The sequence below is a fragment of the Grus americana genome, chromosome 1 (genome assembly GCF_028858705.1).
Source record: "Grus americana isolate bGruAme1 chromosome 1, bGruAme1.mat, whole genome shotgun sequence".
Taxonomy (NCBI): domain Eukaryota; kingdom Metazoa; phylum Chordata; class Aves; order Gruiformes; family Gruidae; genus Grus; species Grus americana.
In genome coordinates, this window is record NC_072852.1 from 89995562 (window position 1) to 90018191 (window position 22630).

Consider the following 22630-nt stretch of genomic DNA (forward strand, 5'->3'; position numbering starts at 1 on the left):
TTTTTGCAATTTTAGACATGTACACTTATGATATCAAAGTGCATGAGTGGAGAGGTAAGTTTAAGTACAAGTTGAGGACTGTCACAAAATCCAGCTCAGGTCCTGCAAAAAGTGATCTCCTCCACCTGAACTGCTACAGCATCCTACTGTTCTAATGAAAATTATGTTCAGGTGTCCTGTGGCATGACCAAGGTTGCCACTGAAACTATGCAGAGAGGAAGACTAACCATTTCTGTCTGCCTCTCAGGTAACTTACTCCACCTACCGTCCAAAGATGGACAGGGGCAGCAAACACCTGAAAAACTTACTGGTTCTTGGCCACGTTAATACCACCAGGCTTAGCACCGTTTGCTTTTAAGTAAGCAGGTTTTAGTTAGAAGCCATCAGCAACAAAACAAAAAGCCATTTTTCCAGCTGTCCATAATTCAAACTGTGAATGCAAAACTAAAAAAATTCTTTGAGCAAATAGATTCAATCTTTCCAAGTATTTCCAAGTACCTTATTTGGAGCAATTTTCTTGCATACGAAAGGGCCAAATAAGGCAGAAAAACTACCCAGCTGGGTTTAAAAGTGTCCTGCCACATCAACAAATATTCAACAGTCTGGAAAAAACAAAGTGAAGACCGCAGACTGGAATTCTTCTAGTGAAGCTCATAACACAGGCAAAACCCACAACAATACTGACATATTGTCCACAGGGACTGAAATTCCCAGCTTTTCTCACAGTCAATGCCTGGATCAAGTTCAAGCCAAGTGGGAGTACTGCATGCATGAATCTGCAGTCTCTGGGCTGCCCTCTGCACCAATCAGAGCAGTTGCACTTTGCTCAGCGTTACAGTTCCCAGTGTACAAAGTTCAAGCAGCTAGCTGCAAACTTCAGATGTTTACTTTCACTTCACGCTTTCACAGAGTAAAGGAGCTTCCCAGTTTAACCAGAAAATGTTCAGTAGTCAGCTTTTTGATTTTTTTTTTTTAAACCAGTTCTTTTAGTCTAACATCCACAAAAATGGCTAGCGAGCCTGACAATATACTTTCTGCCATTGCTAGGAACTCCAAGTATAAAGACTAACAAACATTTTATGGAAGTCAATCTTAATAAATAGAAAGCCATGAGCTAGAGGATGAAGATGACCATGTAATCAAGAAAACTGAATCCTTGTAAGGCCTCATCTTTGTAAATGGAACATTTAATACGTTCATATTTCAAGATTCCATATCCCTCTAATGAAGCACTTACAGAAAAATCAGTGTAAACAGGAGAGTGAAGTTGTCTTCCTCAAGGTCAAGCAACCAAGTGCTTGAGCAAGCACCTGGTTAAGGGATAATGTCAAGTAACCAAATCCTGTCTCAAAGAGGTTTACCCCCCCCTTTTTTTTTTTTAAATAGAACTTTATCTACACATAGGAATTTTGAATAAATACTAGCAGCTTCCTGGCAATAATCCCCAAAATGAAACAGTGACCCATAGTTCCTCTTACCACTTCAGAGTTAAGTTTCTTCCAGAAATAAAGACACAGATAGGTCCACGAAAATGAGCTATATATTCTAATACACACCTCACACACACAGTATGTGATAAATACCTCACCTACATCCCACCCATGAACTTAGATCCTTCATAGAATTATCTCATTGCACAGAGAAGTTGCTGAGCTTCAATAATTTTGGCAAAGTGAGGACAAGGTAAAAGCAGGCAAAGCTATAAACAGCAGTGCTGAGATGTGGGGAACATGTGACAAACATATGCATAAGACAGCCCAAGAAAATGCTTGATGGATGAAAAGAAGGAAAAAAAATCAGCAATGTCCTTTATGTCTGCAGGCTTCATGGTTGCTCTTTTCTGTAGTCCTTCCATTATCACTAAGTTAATGCACTGCTCATGACTAACGAGCTGCACCCTCTAACTCTATACAGGTGTCTATGTGCAGAGAGAGAAACCTTATGTTCATAGTTGCCTCTCCTCTACTGAATACCCAGAAGTCATTTTAACATACAATTTCAGGAATTTGTTCCCATTGGAGTAGCACAGAGCACATTCTGTGACCACTTTCACTCTACAGAAAAAAACAACAGTGGATGTTTTCAAGTTTATCAATATATACTGAACCAAAATCAGCCACCTTGAAAATAAAATACAAGCACGTGCATTGATAATCTGTCCAAATCTGCCTAAGCTTAGGTAATTTCCTAGGCTTCAGAAATGCACAATCCCACCCTTGCTGTCTCACCTGGCTTCAAATGCAGTCCATGCACTGTCATTCTGAACCGCAAGAATTTGAACAGCTGTCTTTTATGGAGAGCATCAGTGGTGTAATTAGTCTGAACGGTACTCAAACCCCTCTCCTAGTCAGGAAAAACACAAGCACTTGCCCAAGTACATTCCCTGACAGGCGAGGTCCCCAGTACTCATCTTACAGCTGGACTGACTGGACAAGTAAGAAGAGGCATAAAATAGGCCAGTGATTTCTTCTTTTCATTACTTGATCATATGAGTCTCTTCATCTGCATCATAAAACTCCTCATCTTCACTTCCACTCCCTGCAGAACTGTCTTTGTCTCCAGACTAGAAACAAAAATGAAATCATTGGTTAGCACAGAAGCCACTAAATCAATTTCAAAATACATAAGCATGAACCATTACACCTCTGTTGGAATGCTGGTAGAGAAAAAGTAAGAAAAGACAGGTCAAATCACTGTATTAAAACTTTGTAAAAGACATTAAGTGAATTAAGATTTCTTTGTGTCCTTGGTTCTTCTAAATCTTTTTAAAAGAGATGGGCTTCTAGTGGATGGACTTCCTCTGCTCCTTCAGCACACTAGAGAAAACATGCAGGAGAGAGATTGGCTACAATGGTTCTGAAGTGATAATCTACTCAGCTTTCTTAATTTAAGTCTAAGGCCCCTACTCTGTGGTGAGCTACTGGAAAGAGAGGCTCAGAACACACAGATTACTTGATTAGGTAAAAGCTTCTCCATCTGAACTGTTACTTCTCCATGTGTAGCATGGGCATTTTCCTATGCAAGTTCAATTAAAAAGATCCCCCTGCAATACTAACTAAAGGTGTTACGGAAAAGGGAAAAAAACATTAGTACTTCATATGTTCAGAAAGTAAACTTCCAGCCAGAGTCCTTCTAACAACATAATTTAAATCATATACCCAAACTAAAGTCAGCTATTACAGCTAATTGATTTTTATTTGGCCAGTGTAGCATTTTTCCATGGAACTGATACAAGTTGTTCCAGTTAAAAAGATCCTCTTGCTAGTATAAACTCCATCTAGTTTGAGTATTTAGGATTTTTTTCCAGTATGCTTGCATGCACCCTAAGACTTCTGCCTTCCTAGTCATATGCAAAGAAGGGTGAGAGAGAGGGTGAAAAAATAGAGAAATGGAAATCGTGTTCCTGACTGACAGTACCATGCAACCAAAATCTGTAGCTTTAGATCTGTCTTCAGAGGAGTTTTGCTACAGCAATGTGCGTTAACTGCAAAGGAATTTCAAACAGTTTGAGCACTAAGACCTGTCAGAAGATATAAAGGGAATCATGTTATGCTTTTTTCTGGATTTCTAAAATTATTTGAGGAAAGTCAGGCTATCACTGGATGCTGTCCAACTTGAATATCACATTCGTGTATGTTAACAGGGACAAAACCTCCATTCTGGGTAACCAGAACACGTTATGCTGAAAGTGGTACAAAAGGACAATGGATTCCACAGGGGGAATTCAGGGTATGCCAAATAAATTCTACATCTTTCTTACGGCAGCTTCGTAAGACCTCTCCATGGCCTTGTCAAATAGGGTTAATGTTTAACAGCTTTCTATTTTATCAGTGCTTTCTTTGTGAGCTTTAAAATAAGCCCCTAATGTGTCACAGATATTCCAGATAAAACTTCACTGAAGTTACAGGACGACTACAGGCCTGAACCAATGACCTTTTTTTTAATTTGGATTCAATAATTTTAATCCATCTGGGGAAAAGTGTTCCTGAAGAACATTCTCAATTTTATTTTTTTTCTTTTGTGGATCCTGTTCAGATGGGATTTTTAAGAAGCCTGCAGAAGTGCTTCCTGAGAAGACCTCTTGACAGAAGTGAACCAAGTTGTGCAAATACTGATAGACAGACAATACTTGTCACCCCAAAGGGCAATACTGACCTTACTTCGTTAGAAAGGAAAATACAAATGTGACATTCCCCTCTAAGTTGTAACACCTGCACTGTTTGCTAGAATTGCTTTTTGTTAATAAGCCATCTGCACAGTTAAGATGTAATAATGATGTAATTAATAATGATGTAATAACCAAAATAACAGCTGGTCTAAACTTGATGTAAACGTATATGATGGATTTGTGTAGCCAGCAAGAATGTGGTGCCATAACACATTATCCAGTATGGTTAAAAATGTGCATGTAAAGTAGCTGAAGTATAAAATTAATTGTTACAAGACTGCCTCTTTCAAGCTTTCTTCAAGGGTGCTTTTGTCACTAAATCGTGCTGTCCTGTCAAGAATTATTACAGCTAAAATTGGTAAACAAGGCAACATGTGGAAGCCTTAGAAAGGAAGCAATTGTTCTCATTCTAGAAATAAATGTTGCTCTGCCTCCTGATTTCTGTGAAAATAAGTTTATGACTACCTGTGAATCTCAGGCTGCTTGACTAAAAATTATTAAAATAAAAGTAAAAGGTGTTATAAGGATCCTGCCTTATTTCAGCCTAATGGGACAACTAATGTTTTTTTGTTATGAGTTACCCTTCAAGTCTTCTGACCACTTATTCAACTTTTATTAGTCCATCAATACTTAAAATTTTGGAACCAGGATTTAAACATTAAAACCTTATGCAAATTCAAACACCCACTTAGAGCTCTCTAACTACTTCTCTCTAATCCTACTCCATTCACAGAAGAGCAGCCATGTCAAAAAAACCTCCACGCTACTGGAAGATGTACACACCTCAAGAGGTGTCCAGCAGTTTGAGAAAATGAGGTATAAAGTGATACAAATAACAACATTCAAGGAAGCCTCACTGAAAAACATCCTGCTGCCACATTCATTTATGCTTATGCCTGGGAGTTTTGTAGTTCCAATGTTTTTGACGAATCTCATTTCCCAGAATCAACAGTGGGACAGATCTCAGAGGCTAGTCTAGCTTTACCTCATTTAAAGACTCACAAGGATAGACCTAACAATTGACATTGCAGAAAAGCCAGTGCAGGTCAGGGCAGAAGTACAGCACGCTGCCTTTGAGAACAGCACTTCACAAACAGGCTTCTGTTTTCTTTAACATCTAAGGCTTGTAAAAATTCAACGGCCAGCTTTGCATGAAGCATGCCGCAGCAACGCATCTTTAGAGATTAGAGAGGCACAGACACCACTGAGTCTTTTATCCCAAAGGAAAAGATTGTAAGCTTTTGGCCTTGAAGGGATGAATTAACCCAGCTATGTTTCAGCCTGCATTTCCAGACAACATTTCAGACGTGATGGTAAGGTTACCAAACTGTCTTCTGTATCTCCTCAGGGCCTATCCTCCACAGGCCAAGAATCACTATCCTTATCTATTTAGAGTGGCATATTCAAGCTGACAGCTGAAATAAACACAACAGAAAAGTACTAGGAAAAAAAATGAATATACCTGTGAGCCATCTAGGGCTTGCAATGACATGGCTTCATCACCTAGCCTCCAGTACGAGCATACCTGCAGGTCTGAAATCGTTTCTAGCAAAGGGCTGTTTAAGGTCTCTGGCAACAATAAACTTAAGAGCCCAGATAAAAGACCTGTCGCTCCAAACACAATGTAAGGCAGAGACCACTGTACAGATTTCTGGAAAAAAGAACAGAGAGAGTTAGGTTGAGATTGGTTCCCTCTAGTTCATACTGCATATTAAAGCACTCAACCTTTACAACCATTCCATCTGGCAAGTGTCTGAGTTCATATTTAGCATAAAAGCTACTAATTCTGCTTGGTTTTTTAACCAATATTGTTAACTGTATCTTATCAATACTATTACATTAAATTAAATTAGGATTTTGGGATGGACTTTAAAAGAAATGCCTGCTGAATTTATATTCAGTTTTGTCCATAAGGTATATACTTTTTAACAAGCATCACTTTGCAGTAGGGAAGAGCTATCACAGAATCACAGACATGCTGGTTGGAAGAGGAGGTCATCTAGGCCAACCACCTACTCTAAGCACAATGACAGCCAACACTAGACCAGGTCAGTTATAGCTTTGTGTAACCAAGTATTGAAAAAGCTCCAAGGATGAAGATTCCCCCTCTGAGCAGACTGTTCCAGGGCTGCATTAAGCCTCTCAGAAAGAATATTTTCCAAATTTCCTATCTAACTCTCAAGCCAAAACTTGTGGCCATTGACCCCTGCTGAACTGTTCCATGCTGCTGGGAAGACCAAAGGTGCAATATTCCCTCAAGCTTTCATCTGAAGCCATGTGCTCTAGGCCCCTGACCATCTTAGTTAACGTCCACTGGACCCTCCCCAGATTTTTCAACATTCCTTTAGAACTGGGAAGGAACTTGATCTGTGGGCCACATACTGAGTTGGGCCTGACGTAGGTCAGTGTGAAGTTTGCCTGTTTGAGATGAGAGGACATTGCTAGCTCCCCATTTAACTTGTCATCCGTTGTTGTACCTGGTTATCTTCCAGTAAGGCTGCTACTCAGCCAGCTGGTTCCCAGCCTGTACTGACCATGTAGTTAGTCCACACCAGAGACAGAATTTTATTCTTCTTGTTGGCCTTCATGGGATTTCTCTTGGCCCAAAAGGTCCCACTGGACTCAAAATCTACCATTTAGTGTGTAAATCACTCCTCCATATTTTGCATCCTCTAAAAATATGAGGAGGATGTATTCTCTTGTATTTTCCAGCGGTCACCAGCTACCAAATACTGAGCCTGTCACTATCCCTTTGAGCCTGGTAGTCCATGCAACATTCGAATCTAATATTCCTTTCATACAGGACACACTTTCTCAGCTTCCAAACAAGAATGTTGTGGGGCAGTGTCAAAAGCCTTTCCTGCTCTTCTCCCTTTCCTCATCCATATTCCCCTCTGCGATGAAACAGCAGACTATTAAATTAGACTGGCTTAGTCTGATTTGAATTGTCCTTAGTAAATCCACATTTACTAATCCCAACTACCTTCTTGGCTTTCACATGCTCAGAAACAGACTCTGAGAGGTCACATCCCATGATCTTCCCAGAGACTGAGTTTGAGCTGCTCAGCCTGCAACTCCCTGGATCCACTTTCTGATCTTAAAGACGCACATGGCATTAGCGTTTTTTCCCCCACAGTTATCAGTGACCTTTCTCTACAAGAATGTTTATCACAGATGATGGACACTTGCTTCGCCATCACAGCCAGCTCTTTCACCACCTCTTAGGGAATCCTATCCCACGGAATGGAAAGTTTTCACCCTTAAGTGTCCTCAAACCTATTGCTCCTCCACTGTTGGAGAAGCCCTTCTGCTTCCTCAACTGTGCTGATATGTACAGAGTCTTAGGGTCGGGCTTTGCCTATGAAGACTAAAGCAAAAGTGTTAAGTATTTCAGCTTATTCCATCTCATCCACCAACAGGATGTCCATTCCATTCAACACTGGGCTAAACGCTGTCTCTAAGTTTCCTTTAGCTGATGGAATCTCTATTTATGCTCCTTGCTAGTTTTAGCTTCAACTGAGCTTTGGCCTTCCTATCATCACTCCTGACAGCCTAAGCAATGTTTATACTCCTCCTTTGATGCCTGTCCATGTTTTCACATGGCTTGTTACAAGCAAAACTACACTGGGGAAAAGCGTGTGCAGAAATGTGAGTCATCTACCATAGCTCCAAAACGTGTACATTCACTTTCAGATGAACGGTAAAACAGGCTCATTTTAAAAAAGGCAAGAGTTTAGCTGTTTGTTTCAAAAAAATAGTTAAAGAAATCCCAAAATACAAAAATACTTAATTCTTTCCTCAAATCAACGTTCATTTGTTATTTAAACAGAGTTATTTTCTCTTTCATGGGACCCCTTCAAACATCATGATCCAAGATTTGCATGTCCTGCAGTCCTGTATCACTGCTAGATACAACATAATGGATGCCCCAACTGCTACATAAAAGCTGCCTGTTAAATCTACTTGGGAGACCTGCGCCAGTCTTGGCTTTGCCTGTTGTACCCCGGCCGTGCTTGCACTCTCACCTACCCAATGTTTCATTCTGCAGATTAAAAGGCTCACTGTGCTCATCTGCCCTTTTGCTAGCTCTCTGCCTGACATAACAAGATGGCAAAGGGCAGAGAGAAAGCTATTCCAGATGAAATCTGTCACATTAAAGGAATTGCCACCTGACCTCGGCAAGCAGTTTGTGTGGAAAAACTGGCGCACACTTTTACCTGCACACACGTAAGACCATGAACATAGAGGAAAATAACAGTATTCTCCCCATGTTTCATTCTTCACAATTTTTCTTTGCCTTGACAGACTGCTGTGAAGACTGTGCTCAAAAGCCTAGCCAGTATATCAGGTCTCCACATCATTGTCTTCATTCATTGAAAGGTAAACCGCTTTGCTGATAATTATAATCCATGGATATTCAATGAAATGCACTGACTATAAAACTAATTTATTCCCCATATGTTTTATCTTGATGCAGTAGATCTTTTAACTATGTGGGTTTTTTACTATTGCTTGCTCAGGGTTTAAAATTGGGTATCACCATCTTGATATGCTGAAATTACTATATTGCTAAAGTCCACTAACTAAGTCTCAAAATTCTTACAGGGCTATAACACCTTCTGAACTAAATAACACTGACATTTTGTCTAATCACACAGATTATATCGCAATGCCTTTTGCCTACCACAATACTGTTAAGACATACATAATTTACCAAAAATATTCCCACTTCTGCAAGCCTCTGATACATTAGAGCCACAAAACAAAAATATACATAACGGTGAGAAGTTCAGACAAACCAATGAAGGGACAAAAGGAGCAATGATTCCACCAACACGGGAAAACATGGAGCAGGCACCCATTCCAACATTCCTAAGAAGAAAACAAAAATCATTAAACAGTGACATTTGCATAGGAAAAATTATAATTTTTGAAAAGTGCCATTGAGCAAGGAAAAAAAAAATCTCAGTCATGACCCTGACCGCATTAATTGGCAAAGAAAAGTCAAATGTAACTAAAAGTATCCCAAGGCAGGAATTAAAACATATGCTTTGTGCTGAAAGAGAAGCAAAAATCCCCTGCATGTTCAGAATTCTAGCATACATACACACATAGAGAGGCGAAAAAAGTGCAATTTCAGTTAATGCATCTTGTCTCTGCCTGAAAGTTTGGCTAAATTCCTTTATCCAAATCCTATTTATCAGCACATTTGCCTACTCATGAAAAACACCACAGTACAGTTGCTCTGGTGCCTGGTTATCAACAGTAATACCTGGTTAAAATATCTACTAAAAACTTCACGTATGACAGATGCTTTTGCCTGCTCTGTCAGCACAAGCACAGGGTACTACTTCCTCCAGCGAGCAAAACCTTACTGTTGCTTACATATGGCCTATGAAGCATTAAGTTATTTTACAAAGCTTACTGACTAGTAATCTTCAGTGCTGCTGGTTAAGCAAGTATGAATGTTTAATAGAGTTGTCTGGTTTATAAAGTATGGAAAGTTACAGATATCGCTCATTAAAGAAATATCAACAATTCTATTCTATTGTTTCCTCATTAGTGGAAAAGGGCTGTGAGCATACCAAGCAGACAACTATTTTACTGTTATATAAAGAATATGGTTAGTCTGAAGAGAACACTGCAAATTTAAGGGAAAAGGAAGTGAGAAGAGGATAAGGGAAGAATTTTAGCATATAAAACTACAGATAATCATTATACATAACTGAAAATCTCAAATGAAAAGGCATAGTTAATAAAGTAATAGAAAAGTAAAAGGTGATCAGGTAAGAGAACCAGAAAAATTAAGACCTTAAAATTAACTTGTGTTACCTGATCACTGTGGGATAAAGTTCTGAGGTGTAGATGTAGACAATGTTAAATGCAGCACTGATTGTCAGTTTCCCCAGCAAAGACAGAGAGCGACTATTCACCACTGCAAACACTCCAGTATCTGACAGAGAAAACGTGACCCTTGTAAGGCTTTCAAGCACTCAAATATGTCTTCCGTAATCATTTCAATCACACAACAGTATGGAGTGAAAAGGAGTCTACTGAAGAATCTGCTAGGACAGCCAAAGGTTTTTCTATTAAAGGACACTATTTGTCAGAGGTGACCTCTACCTTCAGGAGAGCTCTCAAAACTCAAGAGAATCCAAGGAGCTTTCTTTCAGGCAGCAATGGCAGAAATCATCCAACACAATTTATATTCTGTCTCTACAGATTTATTACCTTTATTTGTGCAATCAAATTTGTACAAAGAGGAAAACTCTCCATATAACACACTGTGAAAAAAAAACCCTGAAAAAAGGGATTTTAAATTCATGGCAGACTTGCTACTAGCCCAAAATTGTTTCCTTCCTATTCAATATAATCCAATAGAAAAAGACTGGGTTAAATGACTGAACAGTCCCAGAAACTACACAATCGAACTGTTGCTCAATATCAGAAAAAAAAGAAACTGAGTTTTCCTTTCCTTGCCTTCAGTGTTACAGTAAGCGTACATCTTAAACATCTTTTACATCTTAAAGCATTAAAATCCTGCATTAAAGCTCTGCTAGAACATCAAATTTTAGAAGTGCAAGATAAAAATCCTATAAACATAGTAAAACCTGAAACTAAAACTCAACATTTTCTGAGTCTACCACTAATAAGATACTAAACTAGTTCTGTTGGTAAGTTGAAGAAAAGAATAATGGATACATTTTTCAAAAGTGAGTAGGTTTTTAGTAACAAGAGCCCTATTCAGTGTAAATTCCAGAGTATGATAACATGCTTCTAACATTATTACTTTGGAAGAAAACCAAAAGAGACAGGAAGGTGTTTTAAAGAATGATACCAAATATCCCATCCAGGTCAGTTTTGTCAGAATGGCCAGTGCTTATTCACTTATACCAGGCACATCAGAACACACATTAAATGCCTACCAAGGAAGGCTACAGCATAAGCCATTACTGCTTATTACAAATCATGCTCAGCAGGGACAGGTGCTTGCTTCTGGCCAGTTCATTTCCTAAGGCAATTTGCTCCTGGCTGGCTTTGGCAGTTCAGCACACAGCTGATTTCCTGGGGTCTCACAGCAATACAATCTGAAAATCTTTCTTTTCACGTGTTATACTTGGATTAATATGTAAACACTACTTGATGTCTGGTACCAGCCTAATCAGAGTATCTCTGAGCACGTAGGCTCTATCATCCATCATGGAAACCTCAGTTGTACCCCTTTAAAAAAAAAGTTTTAACTATTAGATTCATTGCCATCTAGAGCAACTCATGCATACTCTCATCATAAATGTTTAATGTTTTTGAATCATGCTTCAAATGTTTGAAGCATTTTCTCTCCTTGTGACAGGTGTTATACATGCACAAATCTTAGAAGCCGAGATGAATTTATGTACCTAGTTTTGAAAGGAAAAATTGCTCACAGTGCAGTTTTGTTTCCATCATTTTGAAAAACATCCAAAAATGAAGAAAAAAACCCCATTAGTGCATCTTTACAAGAATCACATTTCATTTCACATTTCTCAAAGACCCCTTATTTCAGAAGATTTTCAGAATGCTCTCTGAACTATAAGTTATGTGGCCACATTACTAATACCACAATCACACCAGTCTTGAACATTACAGAGCAGTGAGGAAAAGATGGAAACTTACCCCAAGATTCAGTTCTTAGGATCTTTTGACATTGGACTTTCACTTGGAGAGATACAAGTTGCATGGGTACTGCTTACACTGACGTATCATTTGGCTAATGGAGATACCCCAAGAAACATCAATCTTTAGGATTAAGTCAGAAACACTGGAAAGGAGCGACTGATGTGACCAGGAGTAAAGGGCAGAATCCAAAGACAAATGTTCAAATCCAACCCTTTATAATAAGCTTTCCTTATGATCTTAGGAAGCTTGCTGCTTATCCTTTTTGCAAGTTAGCTTCTCTGGCTTCAAAAATTGAGACTCACATGTGGTATGAGCCTAATCTACTGGCAACCATCAAATTCTTAGGCTGTAGGATGCCAACTTCTTATCATGTACTCCAGAAACAAAAGGAAATATTTACCTTTCTTTTTAGGTAGAAACATGACAATAAGACAAGCCAGTCCTCCCAGGAACAGAAATGCACTCAATGTTCGCTTCCGACCAAACCTGATGTGCAAGAATAACAAAGCTTTATTCTGCATTAGATCTGTAGTTTGCAGAGCAATGAGTCCTCTAAATTCACGTTGACTCTTTATTTGCAGTTGGAAATTCTGAACGCGATCTCTCAAACACTTCTGTTTTTAAACAAGCTTCTACTGCACTCTTAACAAAATGAACATCAAGTAGTCTTTATGCAGTTGCTGACAATTTCTAGGATTTTGATTTGCTTCCCACTGTGTGCACATGTTTGTAAAACTCCTCAGGAGACACGCAGAGAAGGGAGGTGAATTCTACAAAAAGTAAAAGACATTTTCCAGAGTATCATGGCTGAGGAAAAGGCTAAATATCTGAATCAACAGCTCTGCTCACATAGTAGTGCACACAGAAGCTATTACACGAAACTACAGACAACTTGGGTTGAGTTTAGTTGCAATAGCTTTAGCATAACAGTGAGAATGGGGATTACAGGACAGAGGTGGGAAGAATGCCATCTTGTGTTAGCATAGAGTCAGCACAGCTAGGTTCAACTGATAGAGGAGGTCAGCTTCACCTCCCAGCCAAAATTAGACTGCTTATTAGTAAGTGAGCTACTGAGAACAAGGTAAACTGCTGTTATTTGAAATAAAGATATATCAATAGCACTTCCAAATAAAAATGCATTTCCCAGGAGAATATAATGAAGTAGTAACATTGAAGCAGGAAGCTCCACACAACAGATAAGCTAGGAGATGCAATATACAGCAAACTCATGTTTGAGAAAAATTGTAACAAAACCCTGAATGGGTTAATAAATTTCATACTTACCATTTTTGGTTAATCAAGTAAATACAGATTGGGTATGCTGGGATTTCTATCAACCCTGAAAGGGCTAAATTGGCATAAATACTTCCACCTAAGTCACCCACATTAAGGGTTAGACCATAGTAAACCAAGCTGCACACAAACCTGCGAAAGACAGAAGAAGAATAAAATCAGAGCTGCTGCTTTGCCTGCCAAATCAAAGCACTGGTCTGGCACAATACACTATAAACTATATTTAGTGTTTCAGAAGATAGGTCTAAAAATGTTTCTCTGCAAGTGTATGTTTCTTTACCTAGAAAGCATCAATGTTGTCTCTGCACAGACCCAATTCCTGACTTATTACTCAGCTAAATTTAAGGCTACACTTAAGAAGAATGTGCATAAAGCAGAATAACATTAAGATATGAAAATGTTTATATTATTTGACTTGAAAAATTGTGTCTTTGTCCTTTTTGTTTTTATCAGGTTTCACTTTAGTCCATACTTTTGCAATTGTGTATAAACCCTTTCTCAAACAGTTCAGATGATACTTCTGCCTTCTTTGAATTTCTACACCCTAGTCCAGTTTTATTCATTCTCCAATTGTGATTTTTTACTTTTCTTTTGTAACCCTGACTGGCTGTCTTTATAGAGAGGAAAGGAACAGGTCACTAATTCATTTTGCAGGAAATCTGCAATTCTCATTTAAGGAGCAGAAAAATCAAATATTCTTCAGTAAGCATTTGAAAAAACAACAGGAAAACAGTTCTGTGTTGTCTGCTGACAAAATAACGCCATTTGTTTTTTTCTTAATCAATACATCTTCCCCAAATATATGCATTATAAAAGCAACTGTATGAACAGTAATGCCAGAGGACTCACATACCATGTCATACATAAGGTTTATTTCAAAATGGCAGCAGGAGACCTCAGGGCTAGCAGAGCTATCTGAAACAAAATAGGCACTTCTGGAGACTTAAATTTCTGCTAGTGACTAGAGGTAGTTCCTGCTCCTTACTACAGCAACTGCTAGCACTAGCAGCACTTTTTCTTAAGAAAATAAACACTCATTAGACAAGGTAGGCCACCCACCTGCTAATAGTAATGGGCTCCTTACACACAAAACAAAGAATAATCCATGTGACAAAGTACTGACACACTGCACTGGGCCGAAGAGGACAACAGCATGACTAATCTCAACAGCCTTTGAGGGTCAGAAAGGAAGAGATAGTTCTCAACTATTTTGAGACTCAAAAAGCATGACAGAAATGCAAAGATAAAACACCGCAGAACCAGATTGTAAAAATGGCTTCACATTTGAAATGCACTAAGGAAATACTATAATACAAGGACCTTGTTTAGGTACAGTGTCTCTAGTAATACAGGCTGAGACAAAGTACAACCTGCGGGGTAAGCCAATTCTCAGCAACATGTTCTCTCAAAGACGTAAAGAGGCAACAGTAGCACAGCTGGGCCTAAAAAATATTTCAAGTACCAGGTAAACATCATGATCAAGGTGCGTCCCAAGAGAATCTTATATCGGAACAGATCCAAGAAGCTGCCAGCCTCTCTAGAGCTCCTCTCTGCTGGAAGTTTTAATGAAAAAGTGCACTTCTGCTTGCGGTTCCTCTTCGCAATGAGGTAGAGAGCATCTTCTGCTTCATTCAGCCGGCCTTGTGAATAGAGCCAGCGAGGGGACTCTGGAATGAATCTGAAACACATATACAGAAACAGACAGCTTTAGGGCTTTTCTCTTCTACGAGGCTGGACTTGTCTATGGAAATATACTGAAATGTATTTCAGCCTTAAAGAATTTTTCAAACGGCCCTTCAGGGGGGTTTGAATTCACCTATTGAAACGGAGACAAAGCATGTTGAAAGGAAAGGGAACATAAGTCATATGTAATTTAGATACCCAGAAATTACATTGAGTATATACATATATACATACACACATACACACAATAGTACAAATTACAGTATAATTCGGACTCTCTCTCAGGAGAATTCAGAATTAAGGAGGCACCACATTGCTACAAGTAACCACAGGATGTTTTGTAACACTAATTAGTTTTCTTCTGTTCCTCATTTTCCAACTTCTTCCTCAAATTTTCTCCTATACACAGGAAGGCAGAGGCTATGCAAAGGCCATGCTCTTACTCCCCATGTGCACTGTTCACTTGATATGTCTATAACTCCAACACAGCCTACAAAACAAATCTTCTTCTATTACTTTCAGATTCCCAAAACTAATTTAAACTTTAGTCTTTTGCCAGAAGCTTTTTAAAATTTTTGCCTCTGACCAGAAGTGACAATTTTCCTTTAAAGGACAGTGATTCTGTGATTTTATAAAAGAAAATAGCTTAGAAAGGAACATTTTTTTCTTCCCCATGATAAAAAAAAATATCTGATAACATTTTCTGCACAGAGTAATTTTTAAGCAATGTGGGAGGAAGGCAGTGTGAAATTTGGAATAAAAAAATCCTTTATTACAATAAGATAGGCCTCTGAGCATAGCTCAAGCCCCAAGCATGAAGCACTTCAAAAATTTGTATATATCAATCTGAAAGTTAATTATTTTTTTCCAGAGGCCCCAAACACCACTTTAAGGTTTGAAATATCAGAAGTGTCATCTCTGCTTTTCTCCTCATGAACAGCCTCTAAGACTTTTCCTTGAGTTCTGATGCTTCCTTGGAAAGGCTGTTTTGACTCTTTAGGAAAGAGCTTTATTCAAAAAGTTAGTTACTGAAGTTAAATAAATGTTGGAAGGAGAAAAGCCTTAAGTTTAAACAGCAGATAAAGTTATTTTTTTCTTGAAGTTACTGAGATTTTGCTGTCAGGAGGTATATCAGAAAAGAGCAGCACACTGCATTATACAGCTTTCAGTGCTGCACAAAACTCCTACTATCTTAATAAAGAGCCTTCTTCCTATTCTTTTCTAATCACATTTAAAACATAAAAGGAAGCTGCCTACTTTTTCTTTTGTATGTCACCTTTAAGACTGTATGTGCAAGCAATTTTGATGCTGTTTCGTCTGCGTAAGCACAATAAGAGAAACATCATGTTATCACATAATGGCAAAAACATTTCTGTATCTTTTAACACCTAAAGTGTCTTATAGCATAACAGACAACAGTTTAGATCATCTACATATACCAGTTAAAGAACAGGATGTTCTTCTACACCACTCTAGAGACTGTTCCTATCTTCAGTAACAATGCATATATGATACAATGTACACTTACATTTTCAAATACTGCTGCACTACTAATTAAAGAAAGCACAGAACATGGGGTGGTAGAGATTGAGAGAAATACATTAGGTTACACCATTTCATACTACCCTAGAAAACTACCTTGACTTAGTAGTTTGGTTTGTTGGCTGTTTTTTGTTTGGGTTTGGCTTTTTTTTTTCTTTTTGCCATCCTTCTTTATGAAACTCAGTTTGAAAAATAACTTACAGAGAGAGAAGAAAGACAACTGTTCCTTCCAGGTTAACCACAACAGCCAGAGTCCTCCAGGAACGAATGAAGTAGCCTAATAAAGCATACTGGGCAATTCCCACAGCAAAGAACAAGCCACCAATAGATCCTAATATACAATTAAAAACAAAACAAAACATTATCACTCCTTTAAAGACTATTATCAACTCTCAACACATGGAATCAGACAGAAACTAACACTTCATTAAGAAAAATTCACTCAGCAATACAGGCAAAACCACAGATATTTGATCAAAGATCATTCTGCCCTTCTCCCATGCAGGGCAGAAGTATTACCTCTAATTGCAAAGATCAGTACAAGTCCAAAAAGCACCATTCTACACCCTCCTCAACCAACAAAACCCCATAAACCATTAAGTCTTGTAATTCCAAATATGTTTCAGCTTATATGTGTAAAATACAAACCATTAGAAAACTGGTATTTTTAGGGCTATATAGTATTTGTTTGCAGCTCTCATGATCTGTAAGATACGCTGTTTTAAAACAGTCTCAGCATGGCATTTCTTTGGCACTTGTCACAGACCAGGTAAGTCAGGCCCAGAGCTGTAACAGTACAATTTGTACACATCATATCTAAAGGACAGCTTCAACCAAGACAGTTAAGCATGTCTGTATCTGTTGTTCTAAGTTCTCAGGTTGATTACCAAATAGAACTTTTTTTCTTTTTTTACATACAAACAATAGTGTAACCGTGGAATAGGGGCCGTGAAACAGAAACTATAGAATCAGGTTGAGATAATTAGTTTGTAACCAAGGTAACAGGTAATGAAGCTAACTGACCATGGCAAGGTACAATGCTGCTATGTTCCATGTACAGTCCCTAGCAAACTGAACAATAGGTTTGGAGATATTAATCTTATGAAGTAAGTCGTTATGGACAGGTGCATCCACAGCAAGGAAGCAAGGATACTGCGCATACCTGCAAGAAGAGGGTCACGCAGCGGACACAGGTGTGAGACCACTGACGACCACCAGAGACCCTTGAGGACCACTGACTCAAATCACTGAGCATGCGTGACGGGGAGGAGAATATGGAAATGGATTCCAAGAAATTATTATCATAGGACTGCCCTTTCTGAGATAAACGATGAATATGTATGTTTTGATCCTACATAACCTGTGTGTTGGTGATCACCTGGCATGCACGTTGGGTGGAGCTATCCCCCGTGCATCCAGCGCTGCAATAAAGAATGCCTGCCTTTTAACACTACATTGGTGTTACGAGGTTTATTCCTGGATTTCGGTGACAGTGCGTGAGAGTGAAATGTATAAATTCAGACAAGACAGACACTGACACTCAAACTTTTACCTGCTAAAGCCCAGTAGGCAGTACCCACACACTCATTCAGTAGAACAAAGGCCACCAGTGACATCCCACCATTCATCATCCCTACCAAGAAGCGAGAGATGGCAAAGAATTCATATGAGGGTGAGAATCCATTTGCAATGGCAAACAAGATGTCGAGGGCAAAACCTGCAAAACAAGGCAAAAGGTTTCATTTCAAAAGGGTACCCAGAAGCATTTATGAGTATGTTTACTTGATGTTCAGTGGCATCTGTCCTAAGCAATCACAGTCAACAACTACAACACACTGCTACATACCACAGATTTGGGTAGAAAACTAAGTACCTAAAGTCAGTATCATTTGGGGGGGGGGGGGGGGGACACGACAAAAGTAATGGTTTCTGACACATAATTGCAGTACTAAACCTTCAAATTCAGTTCACAGCAGACATTTTTATGCACATACTCAGAACTACTGTCTGGCTCCAGTTAAGATGGCTTGTTATTTATCCCTGTACAGAAGCCACAGATTAAATATACGACCAGATATCTCCCCTCATTCTTGGAAAGGAGTCCATACAAACTAAAGAGAAACAATACCAGGGGACAGTACATAGGGAGTTTGCGCTGCATAGCAGGCCCACCTTTACCTGCTTTGAGTGAGGTTGTTCCTTTAAAAAAAATAATATGTTTTTTAATTCTATATGCTCATCCATTGACGCACAACTTTATAAATACATACACAAAACATGAAGTTCCAAATGTTGTTTGAGCCGGGGACAGTAAGAGAAGCTTATGAGCTTTAAAAAACAATGACGTTCACAAATACATAAAAATTAAATCATGCAGACAGGAGATAAAAGATGCAGCAAATTCCTAGCAGTTTATACATATAAGAACATTACTAACAAATTACTAGAAATATTAATTGCTACCTGTGGAGATCCCATGAGCATGACATATGCATGAGTGTAAGCCCTTATGGTATGATTCCTAAATCCAGAACACCTTGATTGAACAGTTGAGCGTTAATTTCTTGCCCCTACTTATATTCCTGAAATATACTGGAAGGACAAAAAAACTCCCACAGAACATTATTCACTGCTGCATATCAACGTCTCAGCAGAAACTGGGCTCTTGTCACTGATTTTCAGAGACAGGACACCTCCACTTCATTAATTTTTTTAGGTGGCAGTGGTTACCTGTGAGATAGACTTTCTTTCTTCCGAAGCGATCTGAGAGTTGGCCAAAGGAGATTGCTCCAACAAACACACCACTGAAGTAGAAAGAACTGGCAGCACTGACTTTGTACGATGTGTTGCCAATTAAAAACCACTGGATGGAGGAAAAAAAACAGGAGAATTAACCAGAATCCAAGCGGTTCACCTACAGCTAATAATTGAAGGGGGATGATATATACTTTAAGGAAGATCAGACTTTGTGTAAGTCTCCAAGCATCACATTCAGTCAGTCATCAGTCACCAACACACAACTGCTATCTCCCAGACCCACTGGGTGGTACTAGCCAGTTGCACAGGTCCCCCAAATCATGTGCAGTCTTTGATTCCGATATCAAGGACAGATCCCTCATAGAATATTGCAATTTTTGCAGCCTTCTCCCATTCTCCCTTTTATTGCCTTTTCTCACATTAATCTATTATCTTAAATAGACTCAGTCCTACCTCTTGACATATGTCACTGCAGTGTGTAGGCATACTATGCAAAAATAAAAATTGGTGTTTTATGTCCAAAGATAATCCTGCATACGTTCCTCCTTATGAACCGTCTTGTCACTGAGAAATACCTTGGTAGCATTAGACAGGTTTTCTGGTATTGCAAATACTCATCTTTTTTACAGTCTACTTGTGTCATTTCCAATTCTTCTCAATTCCAAATACAAACCTGATCTTCATATGTTTAATTCTTACAGACTTAATGTCTCAGATTGAACCTGACAGGAAATTCTCTCTCACACAAAACTGTAGAATGAAAATATGCCGTGCTCTCTCTGTTCAAGAGTTATTTCCTTTTGTATTCTAAAAACTCCATATCTTGTGTTCTTTTCTTTTTCTACTCCTCTTGCATCTTGAGATAATGTTTCCTCTTAGTGACACCCAACTTTTCTTCCTGTGCTGGTAAGCTGGTGATTATGTCATTATCCCTGCAATAACACTCTAATCTTCCCCTCATAATCTTCTCTTCCTCTACCAAAACCCCATTAGATATCCTTTCTAGCAAAGCTTATATTATTTCAAAGCTCAGTTATAAACTACCTCACCATGAGAACAGAGCCATGCAATTAAACCTCACCAAGATTAGAGAGCTAACAAAACAAAATCATTCAGAAGCTCCAAGAAAATAACTTGCTTACTCTCAGTATATGCTTCATTTTGAATTGTCACTTTAATGGTGAAGTGCTTACTGACACAGTAGGTAATGTGCCCATAAAGCGTCAAGACTGACAAAATTCAATTTTGTGGTCCATGTGACCACAAATCAGCTTTTGAAACTTCTCTACAATTTAAAAACAATTCTCAGAAAAATACATTTGTATAATAAAAGCATATGAGATTAATTTTATCTCAAAACAACATGGTCAGTTTGTTTTAGAAGAGCTACAAGAATCGTGCCCTAACTTTTGGTATATAAAGTAAAAAAGCTGCCAATGCTGAAACTCAGTGACATTAAATGCTTTCTGAATCATTCAGGGATTAAGGGATAATTTCATTGTGAAGCAAAATTTGTTCTGCAAATTAATCTCAACAGCTAAGAAACCCTTTAAAGTGCTCAGGGCTTTTCTCTTCTACATAAAGCATGTTACATATATGCCTGATATTCATAAATTGATTTTTTTACATCAGAATATTTTTCAGTGTAGATTTGTAACAGTCATGTTATTAGTAAGTAATGCCACAAGATAGGCATGAAAAACCATCCTCTTCAAATGCAGAAAAAGCTTTTTTACATACCAGTAATGAAACTAGATAGCGATAGCCATTCCCCAAATAAACGTGCTATCACTAAGATCTTTGTATTTAGCACATAAGTCAACTTCCAAATATATCATGCTAACATTTTGAAAAAAACCCTGTATTTTAACAGTGGGGAAACAGGAGAGGCAGTAAGATTTTATATACATGGACCTTTCCTGAGAAGTATGTTAAAGAACTTCAAAGCAGAATCTACACAAGTTGCCTTAGGATTTCTTTTTTATTATTTATTTTTCAGGTAAATTTTGTTCCTTACCTGCATTTCTTATCTACGCCACTAAAACACATAAGAATATAAAATTTATGCCCTAAAATACTGCTAGGCTCTACAAACATGTCTGATTTGTCAGGTTTAAGAGAATAAAAGATTCTTGGATAAACTAAAAAGCAAAAAAGGAAAAGCCCAAAGAAAGTTTGAAAACCTTACTGAGCTTCAAGTAATGCTTTAAAAAAATCCACCATCCATTAGGATTTCAATTTAAATAGCAGCATAAGTACTCATATCCTCTTTATTACCAGAATAAGAAACAACGCCTGCTGTACGCAATTGCTTGGTATTATTTCAAAACTGGCAGATTTTATTAATATGCTCATAACCAATGAAGTTAAGTGCTTTACAGGACTAATTCAAATAGCATTAATGCCTCTAGACAATATCCATGAATTATCAAGTGGTACTACAGTTGACTCAACCGTATAGTTCTAAATTCAGGTCTTGTAACAGATGCGCTCAGATAGGGCTCTTGCGCAGAACAATTTGACATTAAGAGAAACTGAAGGCCCCAGGAAGGGCAGGTGTTGCACACATCAGTGTGGAGTCTGGAATCATTTCTGCAAGGAATGTGGCTAGTCCATGAAAAAAAGACACTTACAAAACAGAGGCCACACCAATAAAGCTAAAGGTTGTTTCAGGATAGAATGGGGGGAGTCACCTGATTCCCCCCTGCCCATGCCTTCCCTCATACCTGGAGTTGCAAAGACTGCAGAAGCCACTTCTCCAGTTCCTCCACTGCTTGCTAACTGCATGATGGATGCACTACATGCATTTGACCTTCGCAAGGGAATTGCAATGGGTGGCCAGAAAGAGCTCAGGGTCCATAAAGGATTTTGAGCATATTAGTACAATGAATGACATGATTCTAGCTCAGTTATGGAACCAGGATAGAGGATCCAATACATAACTTCCACATGGAAACGGTGGGAAGTTTTGAAGCTTTGGTCAAGATCTGCATAGCAAAATAAAGCTAGTTTTTGTTGCCAGTAAAGATATGAATAGATTACCTGTTCTCTACCTGGAGGCAGCACCTGTTTCATTTGCTAATCAAAACATTCATTAGTATGGGAGAAAAAAGCAGTACAACCAGCTCCCTGCAACTGACCCAATAAGATTTACTACTCACACACTAGGTAGTGAAACACATTTCAGACTTACCTCAGAGACTATTGATGTGAAGCTGCTGCTGAAGTGTACGTGCTTATGCACCTCACTGCCATTGGCAGTCAGAAGCCATTCGCCAAAAGCTCTCTGCTCACTCGCTGACTGGTTGCTATGGCTCTGATTAGCTGAAAGCTCTTGGAGATCCCAGTGGTAGGGAGGAGTTGCGCCCACCAATGCGATGAGGATGGCTTCAGTGGCCACATAGAGCTGGCATGAAAGACAAAAAACATCAGAGATACTAAACGTACATCCAAGCAACATTTCTTTTGCAATTGGATCAAATCAGTATTAAAAAATATTCCTATTTTACATTTGCTTTCTACCACTAGAAG

At 38.6% G+C, this 22630-nt stretch overlaps 1 protein-coding gene across 3 annotated transcripts in view; it reads right to left on the reverse strand.

The window, feature by feature from the left end:
- Nucleotides 1-22630, reverse strand: part of SLC22A15 (solute carrier family 22 member 15) — a 39607-nt gene continuing 16977 nt past the window's right edge. For all 3 annotated transcript variants that reach the window (XM_054829411.1, XM_054829415.1, XM_054829406.1), the window contains 11 exons: nt 22293-22505; nt 19073-19205; nt 17895-18059; nt 16544-16673; nt 14580-14795; nt 13109-13249; nt 12225-12310; nt 10001-10121; nt 8968-9040; nt 5631-5819; nt 1-2563 (listed from right to left, as the gene is read on the reverse strand). In XM_054829411.1, coding sequence (XP_054685386.1) covers nt 2477-2563; nt 5631-5819; nt 8968-9040; nt 10001-10121; nt 12225-12310; nt 13109-13249; nt 14580-14795; nt 16544-16673; nt 17895-18059; nt 19073-19205; nt 22293-22505 — 1554 coding nt within the window. In that variant the 3' untranslated portion in view covers nt 1-2476. The remainder of the gene's footprint in view (nt 2564-5630; nt 5820-8967; nt 9041-10000; nt 10122-12224; nt 12311-13108; nt 13250-14579; nt 14796-16543; nt 16674-17894; nt 18060-19072; nt 19206-22292; nt 22506-22630) is intronic.